This window comes from Chelon labrosus (genome assembly GCF_963514085.1).
Source record: "Chelon labrosus genome assembly, chromosome: 7".
In the NCBI taxonomy this organism is placed as follows: domain Eukaryota; kingdom Metazoa; phylum Chordata; class Actinopteri; order Mugiliformes; family Mugilidae; genus Chelon; species Chelon labrosus.
In genome coordinates, this window is record NC_140343.1 from 6,797,506 (window position 1) to 6,819,367 (window position 21,862).

At 43.4% G+C, this 21,862-nt stretch overlaps 1 protein-coding gene across 2 annotated transcripts; it reads left to right on the forward strand.

Moving 5' to 3' along the window:
- The first annotated feature begins 796 nt into the window (after positions 1–796).
- LOC311490171 (protein ENL-like) lies at positions 797–21,468 on the forward strand. 2 transcript variants are annotated; one of them, XM_084547533.1, is made up of 12 exons: positions 797–892; positions 7,450–7,630; positions 8,033–8,115; positions 9,903–10,046; positions 11,237–11,362; positions 12,517–13,173; positions 13,678–13,768; positions 13,867–13,978; positions 16,328–16,427; positions 17,004–17,081; positions 19,559–19,630; positions 19,709–21,468. In XM_084547533.1, the coding sequence occupies exons 1-12, from the start codon at positions 881–883 to the stop codon at positions 19,835–19,837; spliced, it is 1,785 nt and encodes a 594-aa protein (XP_084403659.1). In that variant the 5' UTR covers positions 797–880; the 3' UTR covers positions 19,838–21,468. The 2 variants fall into 2 exon arrangements, with proteins under 2 accessions (XP_084403659.1, XP_084403660.1); XM_084547534.1 differs by having other exon boundaries at positions 17,004–17,072.
- Positions 21,469–21,862: the final 394 nt, after the last annotated feature.

The following is a 21,862-nucleotide window of genomic DNA, read 5'->3' on the forward strand; positions in this document are numbered from 1 at the left end:
AAACTGTGCACAACTATTAAATGTTGCATGAAAAGCACTAAACTTGATATTTAAGTATTTATTTAAGGCTTATTTTGCACATGGACGCTTTGTGCAGTGATCACTGAGGAGGTTCACTTGTATTCTGAGTGCAATATATGGAAAAATGGGTAATTGTGAGCTCTAATATGTGAACAAATGGAGAATAATTATTATAATAGACCATAAAGTATTCTATTATTAGTAGTATTATTATTAGTAATAGTAATAAACCCCAGGGCTTTATAACTGTGAGTACTGAAAATGCATAATAACTTTAAAATGTTCTCAATCTAACTCTATGTGAAATAACATGTAACATTTTTGTGGTACACTTTGCACACTTTGAGATGTAGCTCCTCTAATTTTGTCACACTTGTGCATTTAATAATAAAGTATTCTAATCAGATAGACGCCTAATTGTTAATGTTATTGATTTAACAGCCCGTCACACTAATAGCCACAGATAAAAACGCCGACCTTGTGCAATCGAGACCCGATTAATCAATTAGCATCGTGTGCATTTTACAATTGAAACAGAGCTGTAGCCATTGGGACAGGCTCGCTGTCACTCGAGAGAACCACCACGAAATGCTTTAATTGTATTTGCAGCTCAGGCGGCGCCCCGCCCCCCGCGCCCTCTGATTGGCCGCTTTCAAGAGAGGTTAAATATCCGTCCCTCCGATTGGCCGAGCGAGCTTTCTGTTTTGGTTGCCTGCCAGCAGCCGTCTGGAAGGGGAGGGGAGCCCGTCTGCCTTCCGCTTCTGGGCTGGATTGACACACAATGAGGAGCAGAGGCTGGGGAGACGCTCCACAAACGCCGCTGTAAATAAATACAACAATCACTGAGGCCGGAGGGAACATGGAGAACCAGGTACAGTGGCTTTCGTGTCTCTTTCCGGGTTTGAACTTTTTCTCGGTGAAAATGGCAGCAGGCTGCGCGCCGACAGGGCAGGAATGGATCTTCTGTTCAGCTAGCCCAGAAGAAAAAAAAAAAAAAAAAACGCTCCTGCTGCTAATGAACTCGTAGTTGTTTGGCTCTGGAGCTATGCTAGCTGGGCACTCATACATCGGTATTTACCGCTAGCTGGCCTCAGTACTACACCATTCAGCACCGCTGCATAGCTGTAGCCACAAACCAGGCACACAAAGAGATCCACACCTGGTCTCTACTCTGCCCTGCCGCCTTTAAACACCACATGGACGCTGTTAGACACCCCCCACGGCCAATTTAAGTCGAGGTTTAGTGCAGCTAAGCTAAGCTAAGCTAATGCACCTACCAGGAGAGTGTCGGCCGTTGGCTAAAGGCTAAGGAGCCGCTACAAGGCGCCGGGGAAAAGATTTGTCCTCTCCAGGTTGGTGAGGAGAGGCGGGGTGTTGTCTCCTCTGCCAGCGGCCTGAAACCCTAAACACACAGGGCTAATAAAGCCAGGCATCTTGCACACAACCTCAAGCAATATCTATGCATTATTTGCCAACAGTTGGTTAATGTTTAATGCTCAGCACATTCATGGTTGTAGACTAAAAAAAGCATGCAGCATGTAGTGGTTGAACATGAATCCCGTTTTGCAGAGTGTAACAATTTTTAAGCACTGCAAGTCCTTTGATCCTCACATTTAATCCCTGCTGCATGTGTACATTTTCACAGATTTATGCCCCAATTATGAACGTGCATAATTTATTTTGCAGAAAAACAGAATGGCAGTGGTTTAAAGCAAATTACATATCTGCTAACTGTAAAAGGAGATACTGCTGCAGAGTGGGTGACTCTCCAAATGCCTGAGGTTATTCAGGACTGTATTTCAGATGGCTAGGCCACACACACCCATGGAAAGTGGCTCAGCCGCTTTCTTGGAACTTGTCTCCATTCACCGTTGGGCCCTTTGAAGTTTTAACTCTGACTGTGAAAGTGCATCCAGAGGAGCTCCTCTGCAGCGAGTTAAAAGGAGAGGGTAGCTGCTCCTCTGTGATGCATGTGACCTTTGTTACATCTGAGAGGGTTTTTTGCCACACAAAGCTCGTTGTGCATCGGTCTAATTCTACGTTAATACACGTTTTAATGTTTATTTCTCCTGCAAACTGGTTCAGAGAGAAGTTGTGTTCATTTTAAAGGCAGTGGTTTGTGCCCTATTGATCTGCAGTAGTTTATAATTTAATGTCTAGACTCACTTGTTCAAATAAGCTTGATAAATTTAATATTATGGCTGTCATCTGATTCAAATACTTAATCGCGATTAAGCACATGATTGTCCACAGTTGACCAGAAATCAAATTTTACACTTTTTCTCTCGCTCTCTTTGACAGCCCCAGTTTTAATGTTTACTTCTAGTTCAGAGAGGAGTTGTTGTCTTTTTAAAGTACGCAGTCAAGTCGTTCCTCTCGCAGTGTCTGGCCTCACTAATACAAATAAACTTTAAGATTGGGGCTGACAATCGATTGGAGTATTTAAGTGCAATTTATTGCACAGTTGTCCAGAGTTGACGAGCAGTTCATCGCAGACTTAATGCACGCTTCTTACTTGTTTTATTGCATCAGCTTTGACATCTCTAGTTTTAACGTCTACTTCTCAGTGAGACTGTTTCAGAGGGGAGATGTTTTCATTTCTAAGGCTAATAGTTTCTAATTTAATCTCTGGCCTCACTAATACAAATAAACTTTATAATTTCAAGATTAGGGCAATGAATTAGTTCAAATGTTTAATCACGATTGTCCATAGTTAAACTATTAATTGCACATTTTTTTACCTGTAGTGTCAGCCCTGGTTTTATTGTTTACTTCTTGTTGAGAGAGGGGACTTGTTGTCATTTTAAAGGCTAAACTATAATCGTAGGTGTTTCTGTTATTATGTCTGGCCTCACGAATACAACTAAACATCATAACGTTTGGATAAAATATATAATCGCACATTTTGTTACTCTTCCAAATGTACTTTAAAGGGATATGAAAGGTTTCTAGTACTCTTCCAGAATAACCTCAAACGTGCTGCATTCTCAGAGAATATGCTGCATCTACGTTGCTAAACTATCTGAAAGTCGTCTACCTTTGTCGAGATGGTATCTCTGCATCCGCCGTGTTCTTGGCCAGCAAGTGGTATCGGGGCCCCCGGTTGGTAACTCTTCACAACGACAGTAAACGAAGGCAACTTTGCTCTCGTTGTTTCTGCTTGCCGGACACACAGTTAGTGCTGACTCGCTTCCTGGTTTCCAAAACTTTGTCTCACAATCACAGAACTTGTGTGCGTTGATCATGCGTCCAAAAAAATAAAAAAAGTGGCTTTAACTTTCTAAAACTGAGCCAATTATCTTTGGATTACCGTAATTATGTCGCGGTTTGCGCTATCGGAAGGACTCCAGCGGTTTCTGAAAGGTGAGACGTTGCTCTTTACAGCCAATGTGGGGTCATTACGGTAATTGCGCCTCTCCCGGAAGGTTATTATACTCTTATAAGATGCAGTAGATTGTAAATAACTGGCGGATATTGAAAGTTGCAGGTATTCTAGAAAAAATAGACAAAAGCGTCTACGCACGGGACATTTTCTGACCTTTTTATAGTCGGAATAAGCAAAAAAAGGTCCAGGTGGACATTTTGAGGCTCAGGTGTTAAAGGTTTAAATGAAATGTATGAACTTTGATGCCTCTAGTCTTAACATTTACTTCTCATTAAGACAGTTTCAGAGAAAACAGTTTAAACAGTTTTTAATCTGCGCCCTATTGAACTGTTGTTGCAGGTTTCTGGGATTAGTTTTCAACCTGTCGGACCCAGAGGAGAATCTGAAGTTCGTTTATTACGTGTTTTATTTTAAAATCACTTATTGCTCATTAGAGCATCTTAACACAGCTTTATTAACCAAACTGCTTCGTACGTGGACGGTGAAGTAGGGTCACGACTCTACTTTCTTTTCTTGTTTCAACACTGCAGTTTGGGTGACAGGATGAGTGGTTGTGCAGCTTTTCTTTAATCCCCAAACACTCGTTCACACACCCTATTTCCAATACCCACTTGTTTTCTTTGGGTGCTGCAGATAGGCTATTTACGACTCCCCCGTGGCTCTCAGGGATTGACCACTTTCCAATACAAGTAACCGTTTCACCTCCATCGGTGTCGTCTCGTTGATGGACTTAGTTTGGATTTAGCTTCGCCAAACGCATCGCTCGTCCGTGTGTGTCCTCTCCCAGGAAAACTTTCTGACTTTTATTTTAATCGTTTAATAGCTGGAGGAGATTAACTTAGTCATGAGGGGTGTTATTTACACGGCAGCTGGGAGTTCATTGTTTTCATGGGAGCCAGTGTGTCTGCCAAAATTTGTATTTCCCCTCAATTGGAGCACTGTGTTGTTGAGATGGAGAGACATGGATAGAGGGCATGCTCACATCTTTTAAATATTAGCCGCTTTGTGGCATTTGTTTTTTTGTATCCCGTGCGTTGCCTTTGATAGAAGTTGGCTGAATAAACACGATGTAGTGAGAAACGCGACCGTTGTTTTGCTTCTAAATCTACGTCCTCTGCAGAGTTAATGTCCATCTTCACCGGCCCTATCTTCTGTTCGTGTCTTTATTTTTACAGTGTCATGTTGTTTAAACTTACTTATTATCTGTAGTCGGTTTTATTCGACGTGTTTTTGTACTTCTCAGGTGTTTATGACGACGTCTATGCTTGCTGTGACAGTTTCGGTACCTGTCTGCATGTCTTTTCAAGTTCAAGAGGATTAAATCTGCACCTGTAGCGATTTTTGTACCAAAACTGCAGAAAATGTAGCTTTTTCTAGCTTTAAAAATATAAAACGTTCTTAGTTTCATGTTAGTTTATTATCCCCTGATTTTGGTCAGACTGAAGAAATCCCCTCGAACTTTGGGAACTCAATGACAATGCGCTTTAGATTAATTGTCACTTAAAGTGGTTAGTGGCAACCATAAATTTGTAGATTAAACTAGATTTCGTGGTTATTTCAATAATCTTTTCATTGTTTTGAGAATCTGTTTTATTTTGTGGTAAATCTGTGTTTTTAGATGTCTGTCAGTCAAAATAAGACAAAATCTTTGTCATATTGTCTCTAACTGTTATTTTTATTATTGATCAAATTAATATTTTTATCCATGAAAATTTTCTATCACGTTCACGATCACTTAGATGCAAAAGCAACGCAACGAATTCACAAACAGAGGCGAGAACAATATAAATAATCTCCATTCATCATTCACCGTTGCTCATTAACTCTCCAACAATGAGCTAATCAGCTAATTGTGTCGGCTCTAATTTCTCTGCCCCGTCTCTTATTGTTTGGCTTATTGGCGGATATTCCCCGCTGTGGCACGGCTAATTATTTTTTCGTAATCAATTTGTTTTGTCTGTAATTTTCCCGTTCATTAATTGCTCCGTCCATAAAATACGAGGAAATAGGGAAAAATAGCCGTTTAACAGTTTCTTCCGATCCTACAGCTCCCAGCAAAACCCAAAGATGTTTAGTTTGCTGTCAGATAATTGGGACTAATAGAGTCGTTTCTGATTGCTTAATTGATTGCGGCTCATTCCAGCTAGTATTTATATGGTTTGAGTTTATTGTGTCCTCTCTATTTCTGGTGTAGATTCGCCGCCTTTGGCTCATTGTCATCCCGATTTTACTCGTCACATTCGCCGTTTCGTGGGCTCCCCGGGCAGCGTGGGTTGCCGTTGGCCGGGCTGACTCCACGGCTGCTCGCTGTGGGTGTGGTGGAGTCTGGACTTTAAGGGCATTAATGCCACAGAATGGCCGGGCAGCGTGCCAGGCATGGAGGGAGAGACAGAGAGAGAGTCAACCGGAGAGTGCCAGACCAGCTCATCTCAATCCTGTCTCCTCTAATCCCCCCACTCAGTCCCAGCTCACGAGCTGCTCAGCGCCGGGGCCAAATCCCCACATTCTTCAGTCCTCCCCTGGACATAAAGTGCCTTTCTGTCCCCCTCCTCCTCCTCCTCCTCCTCTTCCCCCTCCTCCTCCTCACCACCATTACCCCTCTTTCCCTTCTGCACTCCATCTCCATAGCCTCTTCACTCAGCCTCATCCACCGGGGCAGTCGCCACCAGCACAGTTTCATTTGCGTGGCTCCGGCCGCCGTCATTGTTCTTGGCAGACAGAGGCAGCCCAGCGACGTGCCCTCTTCTTTCTGGACAAACCTTTTTGAGATCCATCGCCTCGGGCAGCTAATCGCTCCCATTCCACCGGGAGTGTCCTGACATCAGTCCAGCTTTGTGTTTGTCTCCTCTTGACTATCAAGTCCTCGCTCTCAAAGTGGAGACTCAGAGGTTTTGTTCAAGGTGGAACCGATGAATAATGGCTCCTCGGATTAATCTCACCGCCGGCTTTGCTTATGTTTATTTCATAGGACACCTCAGTGGACAAGGTGTCTCTCTGCCGTTATAATTTATCTTTGCCAAGAACGGTCATGACTTACAGTTGTTTTCGATATCAGACAGTCTGATCACATTTAATCGACTAATCTTCAAGAAAAATAAAGAGCCCTAGGATCACGAGTTTGTGATGAAACACTGAAAAAATGTTTAAGAGGCTTTTATTTAAACGGATGCAGTCTAATGCATCAACACTTTATGTTCGTTGTGTAGCGTTTGTTGCAGGATTACATTAGGAGCAGTGCTGCACCTCAGTGTAACTTTCATTATCGACTATTTTCTGAATAGTTTTGTCTAAAATAAATTGTTAAAAATAATGAAGAAGAGTTCGGTTTCAGATGTTTTGCTCAACGTACATTCAGAACATTTTAAACCAGATCCAGTGGCTGTCAGCAGTTGGATGGTTTTTGCTTTAAATTATTACTTAAATTCACTTAAATTCTTCTGTTATGGCTTCTAATACTCTATATTATGTTCAAACATAAAATAGAAATCATCACGACTTGCCTACAAATCAAATTGTTCTTGTCATTGATGAATCTACTCAACTAATTAATCTTTTCACCTCTACGTCAGCAGGCCCACGATAAGCCGGTCATCATTTTAGCGATGTTATAGTAAAACTAATTACGATGTAGAAGAGGCACCTGAAATCAGGCTGGACATCTTTTAATTAATCAATTTAGCGATTAACCTGCGAGTAGCTGGTTTGATTAATTGGTTTGTTTTAAGCAGAGATTAAATATTTTCTTGTTCCAGCTTCTACAATATGAGAATATGCTGCTCCTCTTTATCTGATGTGATAGAAAACTGATGAATATTTTTGATTTTGGACAAAATAAGTCATGAAACAAAGTTTTACTTTACTTTTCTGTACTTTCTCATCCTTTATAGAACAATTAATAACAGATTCATTCATGAAATCTTTGGTAGATTAAGGAAAAAATTGCATACTAGGAGTTTTTCCAGACCTGAATTGATTATCCTATATTGCACGTTTACTTTCCCCCAATAGTTAATGTATTTGTTTTTTATTCTTCCCCTTTTCAGTGCACAGTGCAGGTAAAGCTGGAGCTGGGCCACAGAGCTCAGCTGAGGAAGAAGGTCACGTCGGAAGGCTTCACCCACGACTGGATGGTATTTGTCCGGGGGCCAGAGACCGGCGACATCCAGCACTTTGTAGAGAAGGTTGTCTTCCGCCTGCACGAGAGCTTCCCCAAACCCAAGAGAGGTAGGACGGCGCAATATCGGTGTGCAAACAACGCAACGGCGGGGAGTTTATTTTAATATACAGCACTCAACGCAATAAGGAAGAAATAAACCGGGATGAGGATAAAAACACGGTCATAAAAGAAAGCGCTGAATAAATATGTTCAGAATTTAATCATGAATATGTTTATAAGAGGTTCAAACTGTGGAATAAGAAGAATCGGTCAAGTTCTCTGTTTTAGCTTGTTGCTGCCTTTATTGTAGAATAATCACCTTATTTCTTTCTGAGCTAATGTTGTGTATTATTTGTTTCTCAGCCTTATTACAACTCCTTTTTTTTTTTTTTTAATTATTATCATCAGTTTCCACTGATGCATAATAATATGGCATCCCTTCAATAAGCCTTGTATTTGTTTGTCTGCAGTATGCAAGGAGCCTCCGTACAAAGTAGAAGAGTCGGGCTACGCGGGCTTCCTCATGCCTATTGAGGTCTACTTCAAGAACAAGGTGAGAGCGACTGGACACCGGTATTAAACTGTGATAGCTACAGTTATCCTAATGAATGAGTGCAGCTTCTATTTGAGGATATTCTCTTTTTTTCCATGTAGTTTCCAACTCTTCTGAGCCCCTGAAAATAATCGACAGTATATTTAAAAATATCCTGTAACTCCAACACTTCTACTCCAATTTGGATGTGAATACCTTCAGATTAAAGCTGAGAGTCTATACTTCAAGGCTGTAGTCATTATATGACTCTATAACTTGAAAATATTTATCTAAACTAACAAAAAAAAACCAAATGTATAAAGATATAACTGTACGTTTGTCTTTGGACTTCCTTCATCTTCTCACAAAAAGTCTAATTTCACACTGAGCCCAGTGGAAAATAAAATCCAAAATCCAAATATGCTGCTTTTGAAGTGGATTTTAAAAGAGAGAACTGGATGTGGTCAAAATCACGGACCACATTAGGTGCAGTGCCAGTCGGCGGCTAGCGTGTCGTGTTGAGTTTCTCTGTGTACTTTAAACAATGGCGACTGAAACTGAGCGGCTTGGTGTTTGAGTCGAAGTTAATAAATGTCGAACAGCAGCGACTTTGACTGAAATCGCAGCGACGCAGAGAAGAAAGAGAAGACGTCCGAGTGGCGGGTGGTTTGTGGCCGCTTAGGGGCGAGGAAGAGGAAATGCGCGCCGGGTCAATTACAGCTGTCGCGGTCTGCGTCTCCGGGATAGTGTGGTTGTTGTACGGTGCAGAGCGGCGGCATGGATCTGGATTTAAGATTCGAGTTGTGTTTATTGTTCACAATATTTCTGCAGAGCAATAAATTTGGCGTTAAAGAGAAATCACCTTCACATGAATCCAGGTTATAAAGCGAAATCGGTTTCTTTCCAGCCGTAATCAACTCGTGTTAATCAGGTTAATTCCTTAATTGGATTAAGAAAACCGGGTTTCCCTTTTACTTGATGTGTCCAGAATCAGGTTACTGCCCAAAACCGCTGAATAATCCAATTACTTAAGTGCACATAAAAGCAGTGATGGTCCAGAACCTCTCATGGGCCGATATATTTGGAGACTGGCATTAGGAAAAGTCTTAAACGTACCCTCCTCTGTCGGTTTTGTGTATATCTCAATGCTTGATTGTGTTTGTACAACACTTGTGACGTGGAGACACTTTGTCGCAACCCACGCTTTTATACTGGCGGCCGTTTAAAGATTGATGAAAGAAAGAAACCACTTAACCCTCGTTACAAGATAAGGCCAATGTTTAAGAGGTGTGTGTACATTAGTGAACCATCATATCCCGCTTATAATATTAAACCTCTGGACCGCATCCAGATGTGCTACATCCTCCTTTTATGTGCAATTAACTCACACACAATAGACCAGTGTGTCAGGAACATCAAGAAAACACTCAGAGGGGGGGGAAGGAAGAGGAATGTAAATATCAGCAACCATTAATCCGTCGTCACACTTCCAGAAATACGTTTGTGTTTATAAACTCTCTCTCAAGCGTCTTGATGCACTTCCCTCTGCTTTTATTATTTGTCCCTCTCGTCCACAACTCCACGCCGTCGCTCAGGAATGTGTCTTATCAGCTCGTCGGCTTCAGCTCCGTCTGTTTTATTGAATTTCAGGGTGATAGTTCATTCATTGGGCGTTTTATCGCGTGTTGTGAAATGTTTAGGTACCGAGAGCCGTGCTTGGCAGCCAAACACAAAACAGTGTCAGACATGTCGTTAAAACAGCCTTTACCCTTCTCCCTCTCTCTCTCTCTCTCTTCCTCTTCCTACAGGAGGAGCCGAAGAAGGTTTGTTTCAACTACGACCTGTTCCTTAACTTGGAGGGCAACCCGCCGGTCAACCACCTGCGCTGTGAGAAGCTCACCTTCAACAATCCCACCAAAGAATTCAGGAGAAAGCTGATCAAAGCTGGAGGGGTGAGGCTGGTCGACCGAACCGAACGACTAAATGACTCAGTGTGTCAACAGTGGACGCTGCAGCGAACAATAAGAGCCGCTACCACGTGTTGTATTTTAACCACAAGCTGTCAAGTAGAGTTGTGAAGTGGGAGGAGATGCAAATCCTTTTAGAAGTGTTCTTCCGCTTTCTGCAATCTTTAATCTTTAATCTATATAACCTGTCTCCAGTCTAGGAGGTCTGCAGGTCTTTAAAAGTCTTAAATGAGACTCACAGACAATATTTCTTAAACCTGATTGAAATCATTCTACTTGGAGAGTCCTCGTATGATGTGTTTACACTCCTGAAAACATGAATCAGATTATAACTTCTTCTCCCTGCTGTGGGACGTCAAATCTGCTAGAAATGTAACCGAAGAAGAAGATGGTTGTAGTTTCTGTCATGTTTTGGATCTTGTGGGATTAATCTCATTGCGTGATCTCCCGTGATTTGTCTTGTGCGACTACAGCAAGATTGTTTAATGATTTGGTTGAATCGATTTTATGAATTGGTCGATTACACTGACATTATTATTTCTTCAACCTGACTGAAATCATTCATGAATCGAGAGTCCAGCCTTTTTATATGGGCGTTAAATATGTATGTAACTACGTGTTTACATGCTCCAAAACATCAGATCTGCTAGAAATATAACAGAAGAAGAAAGAAGAAGTTTCTTTTCCCCAAAATATATTGATAATACTGAATTAATTTAGTAAAAGAAGAAGACCTAGATGGATCCACAGTGATACCGGCTTCGTTCGTCCATTCAGACACGCATATCTTAGCTGGGGCTGGGCGTCGCTACTGAGTTCCTGATTGGATTTGATTCAATATCAATTAATTTGCTGTAAAACTAACAGAGATTTGTGCTGTTTCCACAGTATTTTACTTCTACTTCTTGCATATGTCTTGGATCTCCCTCACACATGGACTAATCTCGTTACGTGGCCTCGGGGGCTTTGTCTTACGAGACCAGTTTGACAAGACTGCAGCGAGATACCTAACGAGCAGCTGCAGTGAAATAGTGTTTAGTTAAAAACACAGAGTCATTTATGAATCCATATCAAATCTTTTAAATCAGGAACATATCTTTTCTTTTTCTTTCTTTAACCCAGTTCTAACGTTAGCCACAGATCAGTCCTCATAACGATTGTCTGTTTAATTGCAGGTGATGGTGGTCCCAGAGGGGGCTGAAGCCGTGTCGAGACCCAGTCCGGACTACCCGATGCTCCCCACCATCCCCCTCTCTGCCTTCTCGGACCCCAAGAAGACCAAGACCACTCACGTGTCAAAGGTTGGTTGACCGGACTTCTCATCCTAATTGTCACCTCCAATTTTCTCATTCGTTGTTTATTGATCAACAGAAACAGGTTTTATAGATGAAATACCATTAACACAATCATTAAATCGGTCTTCAGGCTGACTCAGGCTTCTAATCATTACCAGCTGGGTTTTTTTTCTTGAGCATCTGGATGCAGAATTACTCAGCCTGCCAGGAGAGGGGACATATCAGGAGAAAACAGGAAACTGATCCCTGTACGTTTTCCAGAGTTGTCTCAGTTGCTCTATCGACTTACAGACCACTACGGTGGTGTTTAACAGATTTCTTCTAAAATGATTCACTACAAAACTAAAATTGTTCATTGAAATACACGTTTCATTAGTCCGTGTTATTATTGCGGTATGCTGAGCGGCAGTTTGAGACCAAACGAGGACTTCCTTCCATCCAGCCATGTCTGTCCGCAGTCACAGAAGAAGTAAACGACGACGCTGTCTCTCACAGACGATGAAAGAAAATAATAAACGCTCTTATGTACGTATCAGGTTTAATAGAGTCAGTTTGAAAACCTGTAAAAGAGTTTCCCGATAAGTGGGTGGAAATTATATCCAGAGCGCTCTATTAAAAGCTGCTGCTGTGAGTGTGTGGTGGATTCGTTTTGGCACATTCGCTCAGTACAACCAGAGTAGTCTGTAGTTGTAGTAGTAGTAGCTGCCTGTTTGTTAAGTGTCAGGAGCTGCACGACTTCAGATTTTTTTTTTTAAAGCCGGCTGTTATGTGATGAAAGTCAGATCGACGCAGACTAATCGCTGCTGACGCCACCGATAAAAACACAGTAGAAAGTAAAGCTTTGCAGCGGAGAAATCTATGTTCTTGACCTGAATACATACGCTGAGAACAGACAGCTCATGTGCTAACACTGCAGATATGTATAGCCTGTATAAAAACATGCTGCAAATCAGCACCATCAATAGCATTTAATAGTACTTTAAGTTGGGGTAGTGTAGCTGGGTTTCTCTGAAGCCTTCTCCGTGTCCTGCAGCTAAAGTTCTAATATATTTGACAATGAAATTCACCAGCAAGTTGTTGATTTGCGGCCGCCTTCTCTCTGTTACCGCAAGGCGTCTGATTAACAGCTGTTTCTGTGTTGTTGTTGTCTCTCTCCCCAGGAACCCATCAAAGAAGGAAGTGGTGGCAGCAGCAAAGGACCCAAACCACACAAGCTGACCAAGGAGCACCGCGAGCGGCCGCGAAAAGACTCTGAGAGCAAAGCCACGTCGAAGGGAGACAACGACCGAGACGGAAGCAGCAAAAGCGGCCGCGACCCTTCCTCTTCCTCATCCTCGTCTTCAAAAAAGCCGTCGGAGATCAAAGTGAAAGATGAACCCAAGGTCCTGCCCAAGGCCGCCTTCAAGGAGCCTAAACTCACCCTGAAGGAGTCGACAAAGATGGAGGGCATGTCCCCTAAAGGAGGGGGGGCTGGGAGCGGAGGGGGTGGTGGAGGGGGAGGCGGGGGAGGGCCCGCAGAGTCCAAAGCCCCGGGGAAGCGACCCTCCACCGTGGAGTCCCCCAAACCCAGCGCTAAGAAGCAGAAGAAGGGCAGCTCCGAGGGGCCGAAGGTGCCGACGAGCGGGGCCTTCACAGGAACGTCTCCCCGCGTCTCCTCCTCGTCTGCGGCCACCCAGTCCTACACCGAGAAGAAACACGGCAAGGACAAAGGGCGCTGGCCCAGAAGCAAAAACGACACACAGGAGCTGAAGGAGCCCAAGAAACCCCCAGAGTCGGAAGAGTCGAATTCAGAGGATGAAGCGTCGTCGAAGTCGGAGGTACGAGACGGACGGGAGCTTTAACTTTTAACAGGACAGATCTATCCATCTGGAAGTTAAAGAGACAGGAATGATTTCTTTTATCGTTCAGTCAGCTGATTATTTACTCATTTAATCGAGGAATCATTTGTTAACCTGTAGAAAACAGAGCTAGAGCTTCCAAGGGCCTTAGTTAATGTCTTCAGATGTGATGTTTTGTTTGACCGACAGTAACGGAACTAAATTCATTCAATTCATTCTCTCACAACGCAACAGTTTCTCACAAAAGAAAAGTTTTGAAACATTTGTTTAATTAAAAAACAGATGTTCCCAGCTCTAAGTTTGATCTATTTATCTAGAGACATGATAAAGTTTATGCTAAATGGGTGTCTAAAGCTGATAATAATAACGAACGTTGTATCTTAAATGTCTAAAATTCATCTTTTTTCCCCCCAACTTTCTCTCTGTTCTTTTCTCCTCCTCCTCCTCCTCCTCCATGTTCCTGTTCTTCTTCACCTCTCACAGCAGTCGGCTCAGTCCAGTGCTTCCAACTCCAGTTCCAGTTCTGACTCCAGTTCAGACTCGGATTTTGAGCCGGGGCAGAAACAAGGGCAAGGTGCGTTTGCCGTTTCAGAGCGGACCTGTCCTACGGCGTGATGTCCTTTCACTCCACGTCCGGTCAAAACAAAACCTGACCGTGTGCTCTTCTCTCAGGCCCGCTGCGATCCATGGTGGAGCAGATCCAGTCGGAAGAGTCGGACGATGACGACAGCAGCTCAGAGGAGGAGACGCCCATCAAGACCAACCCGCCCAACCGTGAATCTCGGTCAGTCTCCTCAAAGCCCCATTTAAAATGCAGGCGAGCTGCTATCATGACAGCTAGCTCGTTTTGTCTGTGCTTGTGGTGATCACAAGTAAAAACTGCAGGTGTGAACACACCAAGGATGCATTGATTTAGACCTCTGACCACATTCTCCGCCACATTTGTCCTCATTTCTTTGGTAGTGTGAACGCACGATCTGTCCTGAGCCTGAGCCGCATTAAAGGCCGCCTACGCTCAACAGGGGTGCGTCAGCGTCAACAAAGTTTCTCCTCATTCATTCGGAAAAAGCAACATAAGAGAAATGAATGAATCTAAACAAGAATTTACAAATGAGCGTATTTAATATGAGGACACGAGTGTGATTCTGTCATCAAATAACGTATCAGCGTGTGGTTAATTATTGATACGATCACGTTGCTGTATGAGGAGTCGTGTGTGGTTAAGTTGCTATTTCCTCAATAATCACTAGTGTCCTTATTCACCTTTATTACCAGAGATTACGGCGCTTATAAAAGCTTCCAGGGTTCAAGTTATGATCTGAGTTTTGTGCAGGTCTTGCACATGTGTGGCCAAGTCACACACACACACACACACACACACATATAAAACGGCACTGTTCTTGGTTCTGAAACAGCAGTAGAGATCCATTATAGACAGTTCTAATGTTCTAGTGGGCTGCACACAGAGTGCAAGACTGAGATCGGATCTGTAGAATAGTCTGGAGGTGCAGGGCGTGAACACACATACCTGAAGCTGGTCACTTAGGTTCAGATTGCCCGAGGCGGACGTTAGTGTGAGGTTGTGAATGTGGTCTTTTCTTGATGTTTCCATTGCATCAGAAAAATACCAATTTTATGTGAAGCACTTCTTTAAATTTGCCCTGGCGCACTAAGCTGGGTACCAAAAATGAGATTCCTGCTTATAAAACCGTTGACTGGGAGTTTATATTCTTCTGGTAATACAAAAAGACTAAAGCATGACACGTTTATGGCCTACATCTGCAGAACAGTTGAGAAATGATAATAATAATAAAGAAATGAAATGCACATGAAAGGAAATGCTGTCCCGTACAGCTGTGCGCAGACTGTGAGTACCAGATGTTCACTTTGAGCACAGACCGAACGGAAACCGAAAGTCACTACATTTGTTTGTTTGTGCTGACGAGATGAGGCAGCCAGATATCGACGGGGACGGACTGTGAGAAAGGCGAAACAAAACAAAAATAGGACGAGACGACAACGAGACAACTGACCAGCCTGAGTGATGACTGTCCTCTGAGAGAGTCGGTAATCGCAAAGCGGTTTTATGAGACTGGTTTGGTTCATAATACGCCTGAAAGGTTGTAGTGACTCAACAGAGGAGATGACGTCCTGTTACGTTGGCACTACTTCAGAGAAGCTATTCAGCTGATTCATCGTGATTAAGTTTTTGGTAGAATGAGTGGATCGCCGCAGTGACTCACATCTTAGCGAACCAGGGCACAAAAATAGAAACGGAAGTGATAGAAGTAAACAAAATGTCGCCAGTTAAAGAGGACACAGGAGGTTCCTCTCATTTTTCATCTAATTTTGAACGTTCAAACATGATCATCTAGATCAGGAGTGTCAAACTCATTTGAGTTCAGGGGGCCACACACACAGCCCAGTTTGATCTCAAGTAGGCTGGACCAGTAACTTAATAACAGCATGTCTAATAGGCGGTTTAGACTTCCCCACCGCGGCGACGCAGATCACAAGAGCTGTGATTGGTCCGCTTGGTAGTAGCGTGTTTCTGCTTTAGTATTTCCAGCTGCTTCTGCATCTCTGCAATTTTCTAATTGATTGCTTTGGATCAATAAAGATGGAACACATCGAGGAAATGTTAACTTTCGGGGGAGGACGTTCGGAGATACAAACATTTGTGTGACTCGTCTTCTGCGAATGTTTCATGCTGGAAGTAGAAACAAAAATTAACCCAACTGGCAAAAAAAAAAAAAAAACACAATGCTGACCAGTGTTTGTGGCGTTTTTACAGAGCGAGCCAGACTGACGAGCGCTCAAGTATAAATGGCTCACACCAGCGTAGGCCACATGCACAAGTTATGGTGTCTATGGTGTCCTGCAGTACTTAAAAATAGTCTTTAGTGCATATTATGAAAAAGTTTACATTTAATAAACTATCCTTTTTCAAACAACCTGAAATTTATTTACATGGACTTGATTGCCGCCAAGATTTTATCACACTCATCTCACACACTTCCTCCACCATACAAGTGCATTGCTAAGGGGGGACGACCGTGTGTTTTTGTCTGGTAGTCTGTGTCTGTGTGTGTGTGTGTGACTGACCTCTGACCTCGCCCTCTATCCCCGTCAGACTCAGCCTGGACAGCGAGAGTGACAGCAGTGACGGCTCGCACCGCCCAAGTCGAGACCCCGCCCCGCCCCCGCAGAAACACAGCTCCTCCAATAACAAAGTGAGTCACACGGGGCCTCGTTTTGCTCTAATTGACGTATTGACAGGAATAGCTTTTATTTTCAAATGCTAAAAATCAAAAAAGCCACGGTTTGTGTGACTCAGTGGGTCCTGTTACCGACTCTGGTCCCAATTAAATCAGATTCAAGAGCTCATATTTGCAATTTAAAATACAGCCAGCTTGTTTTTAAATGTATTTTAATCAGTTTGTATTATTAAACACGGGACAAGTGATATGTTTTCTGCAGCAGACCAGAATGAAGCGGTTTAATTTCAGTTAAAATTTAACCGTATGGTCGTGTTGCTCAGTTTTTCCTTGGCTGACATGATCACGAATTTCCTAAAACAATGCATTGTTTAATTTTGCATTTTTTTTATGCAGTTTATTTATTTCTATCAAAACAAGGCCAAACAAGGAATTAGGTTTGGATTCATTTATACATTTTTTTTACATTTTAGCTTTATTAATGGTCACTAATGTCCCAGATAATCTCCTCACATCACATCACTGCCTCTACATCAATATTTCCTCTTTCTTTGCTCTTTCTTTGCTCTTTCTCTGGTGTCTGTGCTGCAGGTGTCGGTCAGAAAGAGTCCAGACTCCTCGTTTCGCTCGGAGAAGGTGATGAAGAAGGGATACGACAAGGTAGGAAGGGTAAATCAAACTTTTTATGCTTAAACTCTCACACACACACCCCCACACATACACACATATGCACAGCAGCTTAGTCACTGTTCGCCGAGTGCTTAAATGAATTCAAGATGCAGTCACGACCAGTGAATTGATCCAGCAGCAGCAGCAGCAGCGACGACGACAGACTCCGGCCTTTGAACCCAGGAAGAGAAATCCCCCTCTTTTGTCTTTGTAACGAGATTATTAAAGTGATGAAGTGAAGCTGGCCCTATGTCAGACTTTCACACTAAAACATCTGAGTTTAATGGAGAGCGAAAGCAAAAGGTCTAGCGGTGATGTAATGCAATCTTTCACATCTGAAATTAAAGCTATAAACACGTTTTGGTGTCCGTCAGTTTGCGTACCGTGTAGTAGCGTCGATAATTACACCCAATAATCTGGACGATGCATGTTAACTGTGACTTGCCGTCTGCTATTTACATGGTGTGCTGCCTAGAGAGGGTGTTGTTCACGGCCTCGTAACTGGACATTTTCAGTAATCTCACAAGTCGTGTGCTTCATATCGAACGCGTGATTGTGACACAGGAAGTTGTCTGCACGAAATACTGTTTGCCGCTCAAATGGTAACGTTTGTCGTGAGAACGTCAACTGCTCGCTAACAGTTAGCGCGCTAATGAACGGGTAGCTTAATGTTGGAAGTGATAATCAGTATTTTACTCATACTTTGTTACAGGGGTCAACGGGGCGAATCATGGTAGATTTGTTTGTTGGTTACGTGTTTCAGCCCGCATCAACGGGGCGAATCATGGTAGATTTGTTTGTTTGGCTCATGGTTATTAGTTGCTATATTAGTTGTTGATAGACATCGAATGGTGAGGAAAACGGGGTTGTGCAGTGGCGGTGTGGAGGGGGGTGACTCCAGGACGCTGGAAGTCACTGTTAAGCCTTCTCGAGGTGTCGTGGGCTTAACTTAACGAAACATCGGTGAAAGGAGGTGCCCACTTGAAAATCCCAATGACACGCTGCATACTGCTGCTGTTTAGGCCAGGTTCCTGTTGTCTTCATATTGCTTGGTAGCTATGGTTAGCTGCTGAGCGGGCCACACAAGCCAGCAGCGTTTAGTTAGTTTTTGTTTTACAATGTTTGAAGTATCCTCTGCTGCTCTTTGGGCCTACAAGCCAGCAGCTTTTACTTAGTTTATGTAGATTATAGGTTAATTGTCATATCACATGACCGTTGGTTTGGTAGGGCCTCTTAGTTGAACAGGGCCTCTAAATGTAACATCTTATCCTGTGTATTATTGAATACAGGGGTCGCGTCATTTTGACAGACTGCAGTTCACACCCCAAACCACTTGGTGGCGAGTAAGCATATTAACTGGCTCTTGTCTCTCTTGATTAGTAGCGTAAGAGTCGGTTAAGTTTCGTTTCTCTGCCGGCCGAGTGAGTGGGTCTGCTGACTCTCTGTTAAGCAGGGATCCACGAGCAGCGGTTATGAGTCGGTTAAGTTTCGTTTCTCGGCGTATTGTGCGTAAGTGAGTAAGAGGCTAGTACGTTTTGTTTCTCTCCTGAGTGAGATGTAAGATGTTTGAATGGTGCCGTTTATATCAATCAAACGTGGTAGGACTCAACTGAGCCGGTTAAATAGACGTCCAGATTCATGATTCTTGAGTTGTCTTTGATGGCCGGTTATGAGACGAATCGTTTTTTCCACCGGTACTGAATATTAATTAAAAATGAATGAAAATTAAATGATATTGGATATGTCGTTGTCATAATTTTAAAACAATTAAAGTGACGGGTAAAAATGGGTTATGACGGGATTTTTATGATCCTGTAAGTCAAAATGACAGACAACGAAAAAGTCTAGCGCAACCTCTGCTGTATTATATCAATATTTATTGACATACTATTATATATGTTATACACAGTAAACATAACCCCATTTGGAGGCAGCAGTGGGCGTGAGTTCTCATGTCGATATCACAAGCTTCGTGACCCCTTTCCTTTTCCTACATTTAGTTGCCCGCAGAAGGCTTCAGAGAATTTTATTTTAACGCGACAAAACACTATGGAGAACTATTAAATGCCATTTATGGTGCTGACTTGCTGCCTGTTTTTAAACAGGCTATACATATCTGCAGCGCTCAGTATGTAGCACGTGAGCTGTCTGTTCTCAAATGTATTCAGGTCAAAAATATAGATTTCATTGTTGCAGAGCATTACTTTCTCCTGTGTTTTTATTAGAAATTTTATTAAAAATCTAAACTCGTGCCACCCTTTAGTCCACCGGCGCATCAGATGTCTTCATCGGTTCAGTTCCTTGGCGATTAAATAGGCGCCCTGCCGTCTTCAAAATCAGTTTAAAGCCGTCAAAATTCTAGCGTAACCGTACTTGACGAAAAACAAATTACAGAGGAGAGCGGTTCATCCACAGAATTTTGACTCCCTTTTTTGATTTTATAAACTCTTTTGACCACTCTCTGCTTTACCCTGCAGGCCTACACAGAAGAACTGGTTGACCTCCATCGTAGATTGATGGCATTAAGGGAGCGTAACGTCCTTCAGCAGGTGTGTTTTATGACGTTTTATTTCGTAGCAGAAATACGGCATCAGGAGTCACGTTTAATTGATGTTCCTCTCCGTCAGATTGTCAACCTGATCGAGGAGACGGGCCACTTCAACGTGACCAACACCACCTTTGACTTTGACCTCTTTTCACTCGACGAGTCCACTGTCCGCAAACTACAGAGCTACCTGGAGGCGACGGCCACGTGACAGGAAGTGGAAGCCGGCGTGTGGACGGCGGCGGCGGCGGAGGAGGAGGAGGCGAGCCGCCCGTTCACAGGCCTGACTGAAACATGGAACAACTACCACACAAACAGAAACACACAAACAGACCCAAGCACACACGAAGACACAACACCACCTTTACGTGACGCTGGGGAGAAAACTGGAGGAGGAGGAGGAGGAGTCGCTGAACTCCGTCTACAGTCAGGATTTTCACTACACATCTCTTGTCTTGAGTCTGTGCAGAGCTGTGGAATTCACCCCACACCCACTCCCTCACCCTCCTGCACTCATATCGCTCCCGCCTCTGCAAACCTAATACTTCCCCTCCTCCTCCTCCTCCTCTTCCTCCTCCCCCTTCACACGCACACTCCTTACTCTGCAGAACACTCCAACTCCCCCAACCCCCTCCACCGTTGTCAGCTGGAGCTCATTTCTCTCCCGACATACTCTTGAGTTGTGTGTTTGTGTGTGTTGTCTGTGCATATGTGTGTGTGTGTGTGTGTGTGCGAGCACTGCTGAGGTTAAAGCAGAGATGTTGTCTTTGTGGTTACTGACTCCTCGCTGTTTGTGAAGCTCGAGCACAAAGCCGGTTTCGTTCCTTCCCCGAGCGCACACTGACACACACATGCCAACAAATACAGATTCTGGTTGCACTTTACTCTATTAGCCTCCCTCCCCCCCCCATGTAAACATCAAATGAATGACTTACAACACACTATAAAATACTTTAAGGGCACGTGTTGTACTGGCAAGAAATAAGACGAGGCACAACCGTCTTTTATCAGTCACCGGGTTGATCGAGATGCTAAAGTCCTAGAACGGAGAGATCGTCTCTGACAGGACTAGTTTGTGTCTTCTTCACAGATTTTGTGCCTGCAAGATTAATTTTCGCTTGCATTTATTCCCTCTGTGGCCGTGAAAACACGTTTACACGAGCCTTCAGAAAAATCCTGCAGCTGAAAGATACAGGACAGGCGCAAAAACACCTGTAAAGCGGCTAGTTCTGTTAGCGCTGCGCTCTCAGTTCAAACCGTCTCCTGCTTTTCAGACATAATTTTCAGAAAATAAAGTCAGTCTGATGTTTGTGCCGACACGGATTTAACTTTTAAGCGAAAAGGCAGCCGTTAAAGAAAGGAGGGAGACGTGGTGCTGTTTAAACATGGGGGATAACACGTTCCCGTCAGGAAGACTGTCAGGAAGTGTAGCACGAAAAGTTGGATTAGGAATAAAAATGTGACTTTCAGTTTACAAAAAAGTCATAAATCCTTTCTTGGACGCGCAAGTGGACGTCAATATAGTAAGTCTCAGCTGCAGGATCTTGTCTTTATAGGGGAAATCGTGTGCAACCCAAGTTCATTATAGTGTGTTGTAAATCTGTTTTTATAAATGATAAACGCTGGGGTTGGCGGGGCGGGGAGGGCATGTTTTAAAGTGGTGCCCAGATCCATGCACATGTTTTCCTCCCAGGTCCTTCCACTAAACACTGTACATGAAGACACTGAGACGTGTGCTGTATGTGTGCGTGAGGTTTTTTTTTTTTTTTTTCTGTTGTCTGAACGTCCGAAAACACATGTTCTGTTGAGTTTACCCCCCCTCCTCCCCTTCTCTACATCCTCGCACTGAAAGCTGAGCCTTGACCTCCTACCAAACAGCCCCCCCCCCCCCCCCACGCCCCCCCCCTCCCTCCCCACTGAAGGCCCCTCACTCCATCCCTCCTCCCCTTATTCCCCATATTGGCGTGCATGAAAGGGCTCGACTGCTCGCGACCGGAGCGGTGGAGGATCACTCCTGAATTGCCTTCTAAGTGGCGGGTAGGGTCGGGTGGGTGAGGGGGGTTTAAAAAAAAAAAAAAAAAAAAAAAAGAAAAGCCGTGAAAAAGTAGCCATACTTGTCTCCCAGAATCCAAAAATAAGAGGAAAAAAAAACAAATAGGGGCCACGCTTTTTTACATTTTATTTTTCTACAAGTGCATTTTGTGTATTTATTCCCAGATTGCGGTTAAAGATAACC

What these genes read in the sequence shown, in the direction of transcription:
- LOC311490171 (XM_084547533.1), top strand. An exon ending in AGACCACTCACGTGTCAAAG is followed by an intron (nt 11,363 to 12,516) that starts GTTGGTTGACCG and finishes CTCTCTCCCCAG; the next exon opens with GAACCCATCAAAGAAGGAAG. An exon ending in ACAGCTCCTCCAATAACAAA is followed by an intron (nt 16,428 to 17,003) that starts GTGAGTCACACG and finishes TCTGTGCTGCAG; the next exon opens with GTGTCGGTCAGAAAGAGTCC.